This window comes from Panthera leo, chromosome D1, assembly GCF_018350215.1.
Source record: "Panthera leo isolate Ple1 chromosome D1, P.leo_Ple1_pat1.1, whole genome shotgun sequence".
Classification (NCBI taxonomy): Eukaryota; Metazoa; Chordata; class Mammalia; order Carnivora; family Felidae; genus Panthera; species Panthera leo.
In genome coordinates, this window is record NC_056688.1 from 16,346,737 (window position 1) to 16,364,699 (window position 17,963).

General features: G+C 37.6%; 1 protein-coding gene across 4 annotated transcripts in view; it reads right to left on the reverse strand.

Moving 5' to 3' along the window:
• Nucleotides 1–1,542: 1,542 nt before the first annotated feature.
• DDX6 (DEAD-box helicase 6) overlaps nt 1,543–17,963 on the reverse strand; it is a 36,251-nt gene continuing 19,830 nt past the window's right edge. For 3 of the 4 annotated variants that reach the window (XM_042904087.1, XM_042904086.1, XM_042904083.1), the window contains exons 6-14: nt 17,810–17,956; nt 16,596–16,690; nt 14,903–15,025; nt 14,290–14,418; nt 12,960–13,076; nt 11,531–11,594; nt 8,175–8,276; nt 7,234–7,416; nt 1,543–5,955 (exon numbers count right to left, since the gene is read on the reverse strand). In XM_042904087.1, coding sequence (XP_042760021.1) covers nt 7,241–7,416; nt 8,175–8,276; nt 11,531–11,594; nt 12,960–13,076; nt 14,290–14,418; nt 14,903–15,025; nt 16,596–16,690; nt 17,810–17,956 — 953 coding nt within the window. In that variant the 3' untranslated portion in view covers nt 1,543–5,955; nt 7,234–7,240. Of the gene's footprint in view, nt 5,956–7,206; nt 7,417–8,174; nt 8,277–11,530; nt 11,595–12,959; nt 13,077–14,289; nt 14,419–14,902; nt 15,026–16,595; nt 16,691–17,809; nt 17,957–17,963 lie in introns of all 4 variants that reach the window. The other variant, XM_042904085.1, reaches the window with a different exon arrangement.

A 17,963-nucleotide genomic window follows, 5' to 3' on the forward strand; every position in this document is an offset into this window, starting at 1 on the left:
CCATGTCGGGCTCTGTGCTGACAGCCTGGAGCCTACTTCAGATTCTGGGTCTCCTCCCTTTCTCTGCTTCTCTCAACTCTGTCTCTCAAGGGTAAATAAACGTTAAAAAAAAAAAAAAAAAAGGCAACAATTCAGATTTCTCAGCAAATAAGTTAAAGTGACACACCCGAAGTATATATTACCTTCAAAATCCAAAGAGGCCCACTGGACATTATGTCCCTTTCTTGGCGGTAGGAGAGGCCCGATGTAGCAATTTGTCCTTCACCTAGAAAGGGATATTCAACATACCGTGGTCCTATGGATCCCTAGAATCCCACTGACGCAGGTCCATGATGTTTTGTTAAATCTATTTCCTATCCTCTAGCATGCTGGAGTTTTTATTCAAGTATCTAGGTAGATGCTATATATCCTCATCACATCCATAATATAGTGGGCCAGCATGATACCCCGTAGAATTCAGAGGTGACCAAAGTCTCTGTAGACCAGTAAGAGCAGTCATAGAGCCCCGACGTAGGACAATGAAGTCGTTATTGCTGGTTCTGCCAGTTGTATTGCTGGTCTTTGCTATGTGTGTGTGTGTGTGTGGAGTGGGGGGGGGGACCCGGGAAGTATTCAACACATCAATAACTACATACCAGGCCTTAAGAGGATGTGATTTTCTCCAGAAAAAGAACAAAAAAGCACTTGTGGGATAGCAGTTGAAGTCATCATAATCCACTATCAATCTCTATAATCCATTTGTCTTCTGCATAAACCAAACGCACAGGTGTTGAAAGATATGGTAGGAACAACTAATGTTTCAACTTTCAAGTCTGTTGGAGGCACTTTTACAATTTTATCTTTGCTCTTTAGATGGGAAGGTTGATGTCACGTCCCCCTACATTTCCTCACACACACTGTATTGTAGTGAAAGAAGTAGATTTACAACTTTGCTGTAGCTGAGCTTTCAAACCAGGTAATAAGCCCTTCAATTTTTTCAAAATTGTTATGGCATTCCATGAACACAGCACACCTCAAATTTCTTTCATCAGCATTTTTGCAGCTTTTGGCATTCAATTCTTGCACACTTTTTGTTAGTTATACCTATTTTGTTTGGAAGTTGGGACAAAGCTGTGTGTTCAGCTGTAAGTATCTAAATTTCTCATTTAGGTCTTTGATTTCTTTCATCAGTGTTGTGCGCTTCTAAACCTACGAATTCTGTTCATACTGTTAGATTCACTCCTAAGTAAACTTCATGGGTACGTTTAGCTTTACTGAAACATCTGATACCTCGCTTCCATGTAGCACGGACTAACATCTCTCCAAATGATTACTATCTTGGTTCAGTTTAGGTAACGAGAACTGAAAAACTGAAATGAAGGTGGTAGGACATTTTCTACGCTGAATGAGGGTGCCCACTCCGATTTTATTCAACTGGGCTTACAAAAGTAGTGCTGGGAAGGTCTTAACGCCTCATCATGTGAATTACTTTAGTAAAATGTTCTCAAATGCAAGCATTCCTAAACACACACACACACACACACACACACACACACACACACATTTGGAGTTCCAGTGGGCTTTTATTGAGATAAATTAACAAAAACCAAGATTTTATCAACCATTTTTTTCTGAACCTTCTAAACTCAGCAGAGACTCTGGTCCATATATGTGTACATACAACATAACACATCCCAACAAAAACAGAGTCCCACTGGAACATTTGCCAATTAACAAAAAGCCAATTTTCCCTTTCCCCGAATGTTTTCAAAATTTTGAGTCCCCACTGTTCGCTTCTCAGTGGAACTGGTCCCTTGTGGCTAGGGACATTAGAATTCCATTCCATTTTTACTGAACAAAAAAATATTTTTTCAAGTTTTAGTTTTGTTTCAAAAAAGGGAAGTGACTTTGTTTTCTCCAGGCACCCCTCCCACACAACCACTGGTTAAAATACAGTAGCCTGTATCTTAGTAACCCAGCCCCTACCCCCTCCCTTTCCCTGCCCAGTATTGTCTACTGGAGAATTTAAACACACTTCTGCTGGAATCTGTCAGCTGTGGAGGGGCAGAGTCCAGGTGCCAGGCTAGCTCCCTCTAACCTCATGAACTGTTATAACCTTTGGACACTTAACTCTTTACCCCAAAGATGAGTTTTTTACACCAGAGGTTTTTCTTTGGGAGTTTTAAAAAGCAATTCTTAAGGATATAAAGTAGGATACAAGCTCACCAAAGTCCACTTAAGTTCACCTAAAAGTTGACTGACTTCAGCTCCCATGAAGCCAAAATTTTGCTGGACAAAAGTGTTTTGTCACAAAATGATTCCACAGTAACAATTTTTAACATACACAAAACATTGAAAAAAGTAGCAAATTAAAATAACATGGCTTAGTTCCCCCAAAATTATTTCATTTTTACTCATCTATAAGGTCAGGAGTGTGGCTAAAGGCCATTTCTGATGAGGTTATGAGCTTCCAAAGTGTTTCTAAATCCTTAGTGCAGACACCCTCCCTTTTGGGGCATAGTAACCTCCCTCCCACCCCTATTAAAAAAAAAAAAAAAAAAAAAAAGAAAAGAAAACGAAAAAAAAAAAAAACTAAACAAAGTGATCAGAATGAGATGTTTTGATTCCAACCAATTTACACTCAAGGCTTTGTGCTGAATTGTCTGGTTCTGACCCAAGCATGATGGTATCAAACACAAAGCACACAGCAAAGGAAAGATGCTCCCATCTCATTCTGAAAAAAATAATATTGATAACCAATTGCCTCCCCCCTCCCTCCAGCCACTGGGGCCCGCCCATATGATGATGCTGGGACCAACTTGAAAATAATTAAGAGACATATTTAGATTTCCTTCTCCCTTAACTTCTTCCCATGGAAGATCATTTTAGAATAAGTTTATTCCATTCCCAAAGGAAAGCCAAGAAAGTTTCTCCATCAGAATATATGGGAAGAGAAAAACTAAACAGGCCCAGAGGCATCAAGGTGTGTAACGATCCATAAACCATTACACAACTACTACACCACAGGCAAAACCATGAGTTGGACATAATTTAAGTATTAAAAATAGGGAAGTCTCACTCAAATGAACCACTGGAAAAAAAATACTGCCGTTACTTAAAACAGCCAATATTGGAAAAGAACACAAAAACAATTTCCAGTAACAATACCCCTTAATAGCCGGGGGGGGGGGGGGGTGTTAAAAAAAAAAAAAAAAAAGAAAAGAAAAAAGAGACTAGGCTTTGACCTAGTCTTTAGAGCATCTTTCCATTTAGCAATTCCTATTCAAGAGTCAAGCACCAAAACTGGACAGCTGCCTCTACAGGACTGTGTCCAATAGTGGTGTCCCAGATAGTTTAAGTGCCACTCCTCATCAGAGGCTATATACTTCAGTAATACTTTCAGTTAAGTCTGTGCTTTAAGAGGGACCCACAGGCATGTGGCACCAGGCACAGTCTGAGGATGGCAAAGGAGACTGCGCGGTTTGTTGTCACCCACACACTCTCTAGCGAGATACCAATTTGCATTTACAAGCTTTTCTTCTATAATGAATGATCCCTCTTATCTCGCCAGAGGTGGGGGAGAAAGAGAGAGCTGCATCAGTACAAGGACAAGATTTTTTGGTCAAAAGTTGATGCCTTCTAAATTCCCTCCCCCCACCCCTCCCTGGAAGAAAATGATTCCTTAATTAGGGTTTGTATTTAGTAACCAACATTGGCTGGAAAGAACATAGCTTGGATACCAAATATTTGAGCTTATTCTTTTTGGGGTTTGTACTGTGCAGCTCTTGCTACAGTTTTTTAAGGAGTTAGGGCTATGTCTGATCAGGAGGCATCTGCAGGATTTTGATCCTAAGGAGTTTTGGGTGAGTCACAAATAGTTTTGCTTAGAACTAGGCAAGAGTCAAAAAAAAAAAAAGCAACTTTGAATAATTGATTTCTTTACCCAGATGAGTTAAGCACGAAAGCGTATGCAGGATTTACCTTGTAATAGTTTAGGGTCTGGAAAAAAATGCAGTATGGAAATCAGATATTTTTCATATTATTTTTTTGCTTTTTTTTAAAACCCTAGATGCCTCCTGACTGACCTAGTACACTGGGTTAAAAGGGAATTTAAAACATTAAAAAAAAAAAAGTTCACTGGTTTTGATTCATCTCACTCCTTTTGCCTGGAGATCAGGCCAAACATCAAGCATGTTGGGAGGGGCACAATTTAAAGCAACACTATTAACTGTAAAGCATTTGCCAGCAATTTACAATGCAAAATGACAGATAATTCTTGTCACAAAGCAAGAGGATGGCAAGCAGCTTTCTGTAGCATGAAAGTTAACAGCTCTCAGGAGTTGCCCATTCCTGGAAGTTTATGGATCAAGGTGGGCGGAGGGCAACACACTTACAGAGTACAGGAAGTGATCCACAGAAAGTAAGCTCCAGAACTGCTAACGTTACCAAAGCTGGTACTGGCTAGTATTCTGAAATGCAAATCCATGCTTTGTACATACACTGCTCAGACACTGCCACTCAACTGAATCCCCACACTGCAAGGGAGATTAATCTTTGTCCCCTTTTGCTGAGCTTGAAAAGTTCCTCAAACTTTTTTTAAGGGGGAAGAAGCAAAATCAGAGAGAGCTTCTCAAAACTAGCATCCTGAATCAGAGGTTTCTGAAGTTTCCTTGCTCTCTCTCGCAGGTGTTCTCCAAAGGTATCAGATGATACAGTGTGGCAGCAAACAGTGAATCCCAGACTTCTGGGTCCCTCTTCCAACACAGGGTCCCCACAGAGGTCTGCTCTCTACAGCAAGAGGCCAAAAGTACTTTTTAGAATTTAGTGTTGCGGAAAACTGAGCCCCTCTCATCTTTAGCTGCTCCCATAATCACTCTAATCCCCTTAATCCCAGCAACCTTCATCCAAAAAAAAAATATATATATATGTATATATATATATGAACCCAGAAAAAAACTTATTTACAAAGTTTATACAAGTATACACACCCAATTTTCTATGGGACACGCTCTGCCACGGAGGAAAGAGGGTCAAGGCTCTGACATGTCTACACATCAAGTGCCATAACTGCTAATGGAAGCGTATGTAAACCAGTCTTTAGTGTTCTGCTATAGAGCACAAAGGCGTGTCATATGGCTCCTGCAATGATAGACTGCTCTTTCCTTTGGGAGCGATGATGTTGGAATCTACTCAGCCCAGAAGAAATTTGTACTTGGGATTGTTTTTTTTTTTTTAAATACATGTATTTACAGTGCGGATGAACTGCAGTTGCATATCAACTCCTCCACATAAACGTAAAGAAAATGGTGTTTGACATTACTAATATGTTTCATCTTCCAGCCCTGGGCTTGAGTACTGGGTAAAAAGGGAAGGGAGAGACTTCAACTTGAAACCAAAATGAAAAGACAAAAAATTTTTAAAAGATAGGAAAAAGAAAAAAGAAAAAAAGCAAAGAATTACTATGTTGATTCCTTGGGCTGTGTCTAAAAGATGATACTCTGAATGGTCTCATAGCATAAGGCACTTCGCACAAATAAGTAATAAGCTCTTCAGGCTTAAAAAACGGATGAGTAATTAGGGAGAAGTTGAAATGCACTCAAGAGTCAGCTGTTGGAGAATTTTGAAATTGTAGACAAGCTTGTGTGTTCATCAAGATTCTTCTCTTTTTAGGGTTTCTCCCCTTCTCTTCTTTCTCCTCCTTCCTTGTCCCCCTTCCCCAGAAAACATTTTTTAAAAACCAGCAGTTAGTGCAACTAATGTTCAGTCAGCACACAGTGCAAACAAGTGGAACAAAAAAGGTAAATTCCTTCTTTTCAGCTTTTTCTCTTCACCAGTTAAAAAAAGAAAAAATGTCTGAGCTCTTTTAAGTCTTCATAGTTCCAAAATAAAAGAAGATGAAAAACCCACAAAGAGAAGAGCATCCCCCCCAAACGATGTGTCACAGATCCAAACGAGCCTTCTGTAGTTTGTCAAAGCCTAAAGAAAGAAGGAAGAAACCTAAAATTAACTTTTGTGAAAGCAACGAACTAGGGTACCTACTTTTTCACAATCTCCATCCCAAATGCTCTTAGTAGCTTCTACTGAGTCTATGCCTCCCACAGAATCCATTTAGGATGAAGGAATTTCTGCTAGGCATCCCAGAGATAGAATGAGAGCCTGAAAGTTCTGGTATCCAAAACAAATAAAATCAAGAATTTTTTTTTTTTTTTTTTTTAACCTTCCACGAACTCAACAGCCTACCAATACACCAGCAAACATTGCCTACTTTTAGGTTTGCCTGAGGGCTTTGTGTTTGACATTCCAATTAAGGAGGGGAGGGGAAAGACTAAAGCGAAGAGAGGATCTTAGAAACTTAAAAATAACAGGTAAAAGGTTTATTGCTAATTTGGAAACAATCATCTCTCAAATCAGATTTTCCTTACAAAAAAAACCCTGCAAAATAGCCTATATTCCTTTATGTTGAGCTTTCTTTTGAGCATCAGTATTAGAGCCTGATAGTTGATAGTCATCAAACAATGAAATGAAATGGTGCAGGAAACCAGAGTGGGCAGTTAAAAAAAAAGACAATTATCCTCACAGCCTGATTACACATTTGGCAATGAGGCAGTGTAGGGTAATTTAACCTGATTTATTAAGGAGGTGCCTTGCCCGGGTGGCTCAGTGAGTTAAGCGGCCAACTTAGGGCCAGGTCATGATCTCACTCGGTTCATGAGTTCGAGCCCCATGTCGGGCTCCGTGCTGACAGCCTGGAGCCTGCCTCAGATTCTGGGTCTCCCTCTCTCTCTGCCCCTCCCCTGCTCACATGCACACACTCTCTCTCAAAAATAAACTTAAAAAAAAAAAAATTTTAACCCGATTTATTAAGGTGGCCAGTAGAAATTAAGAGTGATGCTAACAACAGAGAGATGACTGAGTGATAAAGGAAAGACAAGAAATATTTTCATATTCAAACCGCTAAAAAAGATTCTTTGCTTTCATTATTTTGGAAGTATGGATTTGTCTTAAGTACTCCTCATATATCACATTATACAGGAAGACTGCATTTGAGAACAGCATTTACAGATTCTCTAATGAGACCACAACCTCACCCAAGCAACAGGTCCCAGTTCATTTATTTATGCCAACCGGTGTTTTACTCTATCATCGCTTTTATATGTAGCGCCACATGAGATTTTCCCCAGGAAAGAGGATTTTGGTTTCTTTCTTTTCTTTAAACATTACACTCACTTAGCTACTGTTCTGTCAGGTACGCACATGCTTGTTAAGGTTTCTCATCTTCTACGGGCTCGCTATGGTATTCTGCCACATACAGACTCTTGTCAATGTTGCTTGGGATCGGTTTAATTTCTGTTCCCAGCTGCTCCTCAATACTTTTCAGGTTGAAGCGATCATCATATGTGATCAAGTTGATGGCTAAGCCAAGATGACCAAAGCGACCTAAAGAAAAACAGTTTTTAATAAAAATGAGTTAAATATGAGAATCGATGTGTGCACGCAAGTCTATTAGTGGCAAAACCATACAGGACTGTTTTTGTTCACTGCCACTGTGAGTGTACGAAACCACTTATGGTCTCATACACACATTACAACTTTGTTTCACGCCCTAAGTAGTACCCTCATTTACCTTTTTCAAATGACAAAACAGATGCTCATTTATGTCAAAAGTTGCCACAAAACATCAACAGTAGTTTGCACCACCTGAGAAAAGCATGCCTGTCATGCTTTATACACACACACACATATATATATATATATGTGCTTAAATTTTCCCTCACCTTAAGCATATATAAAGTTATTTTAACTTTTCTTAAATGCTCTAGAATAGAAATCAGTTTTAAATATCAAACAACTAAATTAGTTTTAATTCACTGTTCTCACTGCTAGTATACTCTATTTCACAAAAGAACAGAATTTAGTGATTACACTTCTCAAAACACTTCCATGAAGAACATCTTCCTGGGGTGCCTGGGTGGCTCAGTCGGTTGAGCGTCCGACTTCGGCCCAGGTCACGATCTCGCGGTCCGTGGGTTCGAGCCCCGCATTGGGCTCTGTGCTGACAGCTCGGAGCCAGGAGCCTGTTTCGGATTCTGTGTCCCCCTCTCTCTCTGACCCTCCCCTGTTCATACTCTGTCTCTCTCTGTCTCAAAAATAAATAAACATTAAAAAAAGAAGAAGAACATCTTCCTTTTCCTCACCTGATCTTCCAATACGATGGAGATAGGTCTCTGCCAGCTTTGGGAAGTCAAAGTTTATTACCACATTCACAGCTTGTATATCAATACCTCGGGTAAACAAATCTTAAAAAAGAAAGAGAGAATCTCCATTATATCTTTCAATTTAAGCATGTTTCTTGGTACCACAATACTCTTTAAGATGTCTTTCTAGTGCAACCTAAGTTTTAATTCATTAGGTATTTTAAATGTACTTGCAAATTACTAGCATTATCTTTACTGCACATTATCATAAATAATTTTCTGCTAGCCAAGTTACCTTTTCCTAAGTCCCATAAATTTTTTTTTGAAATGGTGTAAAGTAACTGCAAATGCAGGAAGAGATCAGAATGACTGTTAAGCTACAAACTCATTATAAATGAGTCTCAGGAGTAACCAGTAATTTTTAGTATTCAATCCAAGATCAAAATAGATTAACCAAGAATACTGTGAAAAGAAGAGATAAGCCACTACGAGTAATTCCTTACACTTTTAGAATTCATTCATCTCATTCTAAGTGATTTACAAGTCTGAGGTTAGCGCCAAGGCCACACCTTCTCTTTTCTAGTTCCCCAATTACTACGCTAATTTAGGCTATGAAAACTACAAGTAGAAACAATTACAATAGACTAATAACTAGGTTTTAGGGCTTCTATCAGTTCCACACTCCAAAATAATCCACAATGGTGACTACTGTTTCCAAAACACCGCTTTGAATTTGTAACTCATTAATTTGCCTCTGGATAAAATGCAAGATTGACATACAAGGTCCTCCACCCTACACGTGTTGATCCTCATATACTTCTCTAACACGTGTCCTCAAACCCCCTCCATGAAATTCATCCACTTATCTTTCCTTAAATGCATGTTCTTGAAGCCCTCTATGGATCATGTTTTATACCAGTCCCCTAACTGAAAACTCCTTATTCAAGTCTAAAACTTAAACAGTTTACGAAGCCAGTTAAAATTCCAGCTCTTCTCAGATCACCACAGCTAATTAATTTCCTTTCCTGTGAAAATTTAGGACTTTTTTCCTACACACACCTCACATTTGCAAATTACCTTTACCCCCTTGTAGACCCAACCCGAAGGCTGTTTTAATAAAGTTTTACTGGTCGGGCTCTGGGCTGATGGCCTGGAGCCTGCTTCCGATTCTGTGTCTCCCTCTCTCTCTGCCCCTCCCCCATTCATGCTCTGTCTCTGTCTCAAAAATAAATTAAAAAAAAAATAAAAAAATAAAAAAAATAAAGTTTTACTGCCACAGGACCATGCCTGTGTGTTTATGTGCTGTTTAAGGGTGTTTTTAAGCTAGAATGGCAGAGCTGAGTAACTTGTTTCAGAGACCTTATGGTATACGAGGTCTAAAATACCTACTATCTGGCACTTTAAAGAAAAAGGTTGCAGGGCCTGCTTTAGACTCTCAAGGTTGTTTATCTTTTTTATCTCTGATTAAACCATTGGTCCTTGAAATAAAGAGTGATACTTCGCATGTATTTATACACTTTGTACACATACGTTATTCAGTACTCATTTAATGACATTAAACACTCTTCTGTTTTCTGTCTGCACATGCTGAATTTGCTTAACAACTCTCAACATTTCATCAATGAACTAGTTCCTTTTCTACATTATAGGTTCCCCAAGGGCAGGGAGTATGTGTGTATATATCTGAAAATTTTTAATTATGGTAAAATATACATAAAACTGAGGAGTTAATATTTTTCCAGCACCAACTAACTAAATACCTGGCAGAATATTGGTTGAATATCAAAAACTATTTTTGAATAAACAAAACACATATTTGTTCAGAATTGGTTTAAAGCATTCTCATTTTACAGATTAAAAAAAAGGCATAAAAGAAAAGCATGACTTGTCCAAGGTCGTATGATTACAGGTTAAAAAGGGTAGGACTTGAACCCTAATCTTAAAATTCTAAAAGTCTATGCTTCAATTTTGTGTCAGCCTCTCTCTCTGCCCCTCCCCTGCTCACGCTCTCTTTCTCTCTCTCAAAAACAAACCAACATTAAAAAATTTTTTTAAATAAAAATAAAAATTCTGGAAGTCTAATATCCTTTCCATTTATTTCAATATAAAGGTTAGAACTGCTGATAAAGTAAACATACATGTATTAATTCACAGTTGTATTGTTAGATAGAAGACAGAAAAAGGTAAAGTGGAAGCACCAAGGATACCTGATAGTCTTTTTTTGGTTCTTGTAGATTAGCAAATTCAATATTCCGTTAGTAAAAATTTGGAGTTTATTTCTAGAGCAGCATTTTAACAAATTCAAATTGTGAACTACTCTACATTTTGATCTGGATGATAGTTGTATGGGTGTATACATATGCAAAAAGTCACTGAGGGGTGCCTGGATGGCTCAGTCGGTTGAGTGTCTGACTGCGGCTCAGATCATGATTTCGTGGTTCTTGGGTTCAAGCCCCACATCGGGCTCTGTGCTGACAGCTCAGAGCCTGCAGCCTGCTTCCGATTCTGTCTCTGGCTCTCTCTGCCCCTCCCTCACTTGTGCTCTGTCTCTAAAATAAATAAACATTAAAAAAATTTTTTTATATGTAAAAAAAGTCACTGAATGATATCCTTACAATTATTGTATTTCTCTGTGTATGTGTACCTCAATTACAGAAAAAAATCCTTGGGCCGCCTGATTTGTGGGTTCAGGCTCCACATCAGGTTCTGTGCTGATAGCTCGGAGCCTGGAGCCTGCTCCAGATTCTGTGTCTCCCTCTCTGTCTGCCCCTCCCCTGCTGTCTCTCTCTCTCAAAATTAAACACTAAAAACAAATTTTTTTTTAAATCCAGATTCTTCTCTACCCAGAAGCCTAGTTTAGATGATTAATCTCATACCAATGCTAAGATTGTACTTCCAGTGTAGAGATGGAAGGATACTCATTGTCTGTTCTGAATGTCCACCTGGCTCCCGAGTTGAAGTTCAGTACACTAAATACACACCAAAATATAGACTAGTCTGTTTCTGGCAAAAAAATTAAGAGACCACAGTAAATAATTTCCAAAACATAGTTTCTTAATGTTAATTTATTTTGCGTGTACTACATACATCTCATTCCTGTATGCTAAGGTTATTCAGAAAACACACAAATTCCACAGCTGTTTAAAAGACAGAGATGAGGTATGAGCGCCAACAAGTGTTCTGCAGTTTCAGATATGGAAACTAGTTTCAGGAATTAAGCTCATTTCAACTTCAGAAATTCCAGAAATAGTATTAGGGTGAGCTGAACTCTGTCACAGACTCTGATGGAAGATATGGATAGAGAAAGCAGAGCAGAACTAAAGAGAAAACCAAGGGATAAATACGGAAATACTTACCAGTGCAAACAAGATTGCGGCATAAGCCATTTCGGAAATCATGAAATACACGATTTCGATGTTCCTAGGAACAAAGTAATGCACTTAGTTTGTTTAAATCTCATACACATAACCCTAATTTTCCTATCATTAATTTCTCCTATCCAAACAGTTTAGTATACCCGAAATTTACACAAATGAGAGAGGAGCCAATTCAAAACCCATAAGTTAAAAACAAAGGATAAAAAAGTTAACCATACATTAGTTTCCCACGGGAATTAATAAGCGACTAAAACATATTTTAATACGTATCTTCATGTACCATTTATCTTAACTCTTAAGGGTATTTTTTATCTTTTTTTGCTGGGTTTTAAGCAACAATTTTCACCATGTTTTTGTGTTATCTATTTTTTCAATGTTTCAAACAGAAAATGACAGAAGTTTGGCTTGATCTAAACATCTACTACTTGTCTTTTGAGTTACCTGTATGCAAAAACAAAAATTTACTTTTCAATTAAAATACAAAAATGAAAACACATACATAATGACTCTAAAAAAAGTGAAATCTATCATCTGGCAAACTCATCTTTCCTTTCATTCAAAGCAACATTCTTCCAGTTGGAAATATTCTCTACACCTTAATACATTCATTTCCTGTGACAATTTCTAATATTAGGGTCCACATGATGATATCTGATCCATTTTCAAGCTGCTTTGAAAACCGTATGTGTGCTGATTAACTTAAGCTCTTAATCTGTTAGTCTACAGGAACTGCTCTCTTTCACAAAATTTCACAATGTTTAATTAGCACACACACAAAAATCTTATTTTTATAGTTCTGCGTTTCTTAAACTCTTGATTTAGTTCTAAAATTTAGAGATTGTGCCCTTAAGGCAAACAGTGAAGAAAAACATAAGGGCTGAGGTACATAAATTAAAAATCTACAGCAGTGTTATCCAATAGAACCTTCTGCACTGATGGAAGTGTTCTCTATCTGTACTTTCTAAAACTGTAGTTGCTAGTCACATGTAACACGGCACTTAAAATGTGGCTAGTGTGACAGAGGAACTAAATTTTAAACTTTAATTTTAACTCCTTTAATTGCCACATGTGACTAGTGGTTACTGTATTAAACAGTGCAAATCTGCATTACCTGGGAAAGGGAGTAAAATCTCCTATTTGTATCATGCTCAATAGTTTACAATAGTTACTCATTTATAAACTATCTCCATCTTCCTAACAACCTTGTGAGGGAAGAGTGTGTATACCATGTTTTATAGCCAGAAAACTGAACCACGGAGGTCACAATGAAAGGTCCCTTGCTTACTAAGGAATAATTCATTCTTATGTTTAGGACATATGGAGGAGCATTAAAACAAAAAACAGAATCCAAGAAATACTTAGAAAAAGATTTTTAAAATCCGCACACAAGTTCTAGTTTTATACTCACCTGCCTCATTTTAGCATGGATATAGAAGCAAGAATAACCCAGTTGAGAAATCTTCTTGGCTAGCAATTCAACTCGCTGAGAGGAGTTACAGAAAATGATCGACTGGTTTATCTGAAGCTAAAGGGAAAAAAAAAAAAGATACGAGAAAGAAAAACAAAAACCTTCATCTTACTTTGCCAAATCTTGAAGATAGTGACCGATAGATGTTAAAAATACGGTCTAAGACTTAGAATCTCATGACACAAGAGAGATGCAAAATTGTAAAAATCATCAAGACTAAAACACATTCAATTCTCATTATATGCAGTAATTATGTTCTATAAAGTTGCCACAAACACTGGATATGTGAAAAAAAACAAAAAATACTGAACACGTGAATACAAAACCACTGCTCCCAGGAGAGATAAAGGATTAGGTTCCTGTGAGCCTCTAGTCACATCTTTTTCACCAATCCATCAACAGATAATCTTATGTGTGTTGCTATTCAAAGACCCCTTATTTACTCATGGCCAACAGTGTAACTCCTGCCTGGCTGTAAAGAGTTTATCCAATACACATTTTCTCTGCAAGGCACATCAGTCTTCTTGTGCTTAGGAGAGACGGAGAGCACTAAGCTTAGGAGCCATTTAAAACCGTGAAATAGGGGCGCCTGGGTGGCTCAGTCGGTTAAGCGTCCGACTTCGGCTCAGGTCATGATCTCGCGGTTTGTGAGTTCAGGCCCCGCGTCGGGCTCTGTGCTGACAGCTCAGAGCCTGGAGCCTGTTTCAGATTCTGTGTCTCCCTCTCTCTCTGACCCTCCCCCGTTCATGCTCTGTCTCCCTCTGTCTCAAAAATAAATAAATGTTAAAACATAAATTAATAAATAAAACCATGAAATAAACAAAAACCAAAACAAAGCATTAAAATGCAAAAAATGTGGCATTAATGTGGCACAGACTACAAGAAAGACAAGTATGAGAGCTGAAATAAGAAGGCAGTGTGTCACCTTGTTCAATCTCAGTTGGGATTATGCACAACTGCTGTTATTTTCCATTGTACTACTAGTATCCACAAATGACTTCAGTAGCACGTGCGTATTGATCACAAGTTACAAATAAATTTTGGGGAGCAGCCAAATTTGCAAATACAGAATATGCAGATAATGAAGAGCAACTATAAAATCAAGGTCAAATTATTTTAGGATTTAATTAAACGTACCTTCAGATCAACAACCCAAGCTACCTTTTAAGAAAAAGCTGTGGACTGTTTTTTACACTGAAAATGGTAGGAAAAACGGACACAACTGTTTAATTGGGGTTATAATATTCAGTAGCTGAAGCCCATTACTTACCCTGGAGAAAAGTGTGTTGAGGCAGTGTACTTTTTGGCGCTCAGTTACATAGGCATAGTACTGGGTTACTCCCTTCAAAGTTAGTTCCTCCATCAGGTTAATCTCATAGGGTTTCTGCAAATGGGAATTCTGAAAAAAAGAAGAGTCATATAATTCAATGAAAGCAGAGTGTATCTCTGAACTCAAAATATATCCTACAATTTTCTGATAAAACTATCGCTTTAAAGGGATGCAGATCTCTTCTCTTCAAAGTATACATAATCTATGATGGAAACAAGTCACCATATAATGGAAGATCTAACATTCAGATATGTAGCTAAGTTCCTATTTTGTGCTTTGTATATAGGATCACACTATAATCAATTTATCCAGTATCAATGATTATATGTCAGCCTGACACCAAACGCTAAGTGAATAATTTCATCAAATTACTATTACAACTAAAAAAATAAGTTAATTTATGCACAACAAATCTTAACTGATCAGCTGACGAAAAAGCCAACAACTTGAAACAATCAGCATAACGTAGAGACTGATTACAGGATGTAATTATGAATAAAGGTATACTTGTGGGCAACAGAACGGCACTGCTTCCATGTAGATTTATACTCACCATGAACTTCTGTACACTAAGAGGAAAAGTAGCGGAGTATAATAAAATCTGTCTGTTTTTAGGTAGCGTGAGAATAATATCCTCCATTATCTGCACAAAATCCTGTGACAGCAACTTATCTGCCTGCAGTACAAAGAAAAGACAATTTTAAAAACAATTAGTGTTTAAGGTCTTTGGTTAGTAAGGCATCATCCAAGAGCATTCATGTAATACTCCTGGTTGTAAAACAGTAAGTTCTGTAACATCATCCAGTCCGATGGCACCAAGACACAGTCCCAGGGATTCAGAAGGCGGATAATCTATAATACCATATTCTAGATAGGCAAAAAAAAATCCTAGAACAGAATTTTAATTTAGTTTGAGAGACAGTGAGAGAGAAAAATGTGCATGCGTGGGAGGGGCAGCAAGAGAATCCCAAGCGGGCTCCGTGCTCAGTGCAGAGCCCCACTTGGGGCTGTCTGTGAGGTCATGACTTAAGCCAAAATCAAAAGTCAGATGCTGAGCCACCGAAGCGTCCCCCATAACAGAATTTTAATGGGATTTCCATGAGAGACAGTACATGGCTGAGAGTACAATCTGCAGAGTCAAATTACCTGAGTTGAAATCTAGTCTCTCTGACTTTTTAGCTATGTTGGCAGGTTATTTACACCCAATACTTCAGTCCACAACTTTAAAATTAGAAATTTCACTTACTGTTAACTACTTTATAGGATACCTACCTTACAGGGTCGGCGTAAAAAGTAAATGAAGAAACATGTTCAGTACTTATTGCTAGCCAATAGTCATTAATAAACATTCTCTCTCCTTACTCAAAGATAAAAAAAACCTGTCTGATAGACTACAATCACCTGATCTAGTTATCTAAGACACAAATCAAATAGGAAAGCAACTTTATTTCAAAAACATTAACACCCATAGACTTTATATACAAAAACACTGCCAGATCCCACAAATGCAGAGCCAGAGTAAGTTCTTAAAAGGCACTTACAACCTGGTGAGATAACACATATACTGGAGATGAAAAACCAAACAGTACAAAGGACATACTAGGGGCATCTGGGTAGTTCAGTCAGTTAAGCATCTTGACTGATCTCACGGTTCGTGAGATTGAGCCCTGCACGGAGCCTGCTTGGGACTCTCGCTTGCTCTTTCTCAAAATAGATAAACTTGAAAGAAAGAAAGAAAGAAAGAAAGAAAGAAAGAAAGAAAGAAAGAAAGAAAAGAAAGAAAGGGAAGAAAGGAAAGAAAGAAAGAAAGAAAGAAAGAAAAAGAAAGAGAAAGAAAGAAAGAAAGAGAAAGAAAGAAAGAGAAAGAAAAAGAAAGAAAAAAAAGAAGACATACTAAACGAGGGGTGAGAGACATTACATGTCTTTTAAGACGTATTACTGATTGGAAAGAGACTTAGAATGAATTTGGCTTTAAGGTATTCAACAATTACTTTTCTTGAAAAATAAAAACAAAACTTACAAACTATCTGGCATCCCTAAGAAAAACACCCAAGGCTGAACTTTTCCTATAAATACCTATCACCTATTGCCTTTAAAAAGTTAAATGGGTTTTATAAGCAAATTAGTTTGAATTGACAAGAGTCATGCATTTATTAAAGGTTCACAAACACAAAGAGCTTTTGCTTCATTCACTGACAGTTCTAAACAAAGCACAAAATAATACTTTCCAAATAAAGAGACATTACCTCATCCAACACTATCATCTGGACATGATCAACTTTTGCTACTCCTTTCTTGATAAGATCCAGGATTCTTCCAGGGGTAGCTATCACCACATGCACTACACAAAATTAGAAAATATGTATTCTCATTAATTTTAGCTTAGGCAAACAGGATACAATAAAGATTCATCATACATATTTTATCAGAAACACTGTTGTAAAGGTTGGAATAATACAAACAGGCAAAGATGTGTTTTAGGAGATGGATTTTCATTTCATCTTTGGTTGGCCAGAAAATACTTGTTTCACTTCTACGTGGGGTGAGCTAACAGATTCCCAAATCACCTGCTCCAAATAAGGGGCATACTTGTATTAAAACAATCCCCAGTGAATAACAAAGGCATACCAGGCTTTTGATACAGTTGCTTCCCTCTAATCTAGAGGAATGGCCTTCAGAAGATATTACAAAGATGAAATGAGACAATCGTTTTAAGTAATTGTGCAGTATGAAGCACATGGTAAGTAATTTACCAGATGACAACCATATATAAGATTCTGACTCAAACTTTATGTATAATTTTATATAAGTTAATTTCATGCTTGGTGTTTTGTTATCTTTTTTCACGTAATGATGTATCCTGGAGAACTCTTAATGAAAATGAATACAGTTCAGCTTAATTTTTTAACAGCTTTGGGGAATTCCATTCAGACTACACCCCGATGTATTTAGCCAATCTCCACTAACGTTTAGGATGTTCCAATTTTTTTAGTACTACAAACCATACTGCACTAACCTGACCCTGCATCTGCCTATTTCTTCAGGGAAGATTCTTGAATATATAAATATATATACACTCCCAATTTCAAAACATAATGACAAACTGCTCACCATAAACATTGTATCAATTTATACCCCCATGCTACAAGATAGCCTGTTTCTTCTCAAACTTTTATTATTGGTTACTACTATTTCTTAGTCTTGCCAATTGGATAGGCATGGTATCAAATTGCTGTTTTCATTTACATTAAAAAAAATTACCAGGAAGGCTGAATATCCTTCCCATTAATATCAATTTGTCTTTTTTCTCGAATGAAATGGTCATTTCCTTTACTCATTTTTCTACTGCAATGTTTCTGGTCCTTAATTCTCAAAAACAATTTTTAGTAAGTTTAAAAGGAAACACCTGTGTCTGTAATTCCACTTAGAGCCAGGCCACCTTAGAGCCATCATTTCCTACCTGTGTCATCAAGCCTCATTATGTCATCCCGTAAATTGGTTCCTCCTGTGGTTGCCATCACTTTGGCCCCTCCCATGTGTTTGCTGACCTGGATGCAAATTTGACTGACCTGTAGAGCAAGTTCTCTAGTGGGAACAATCACCATTGCTGGAAA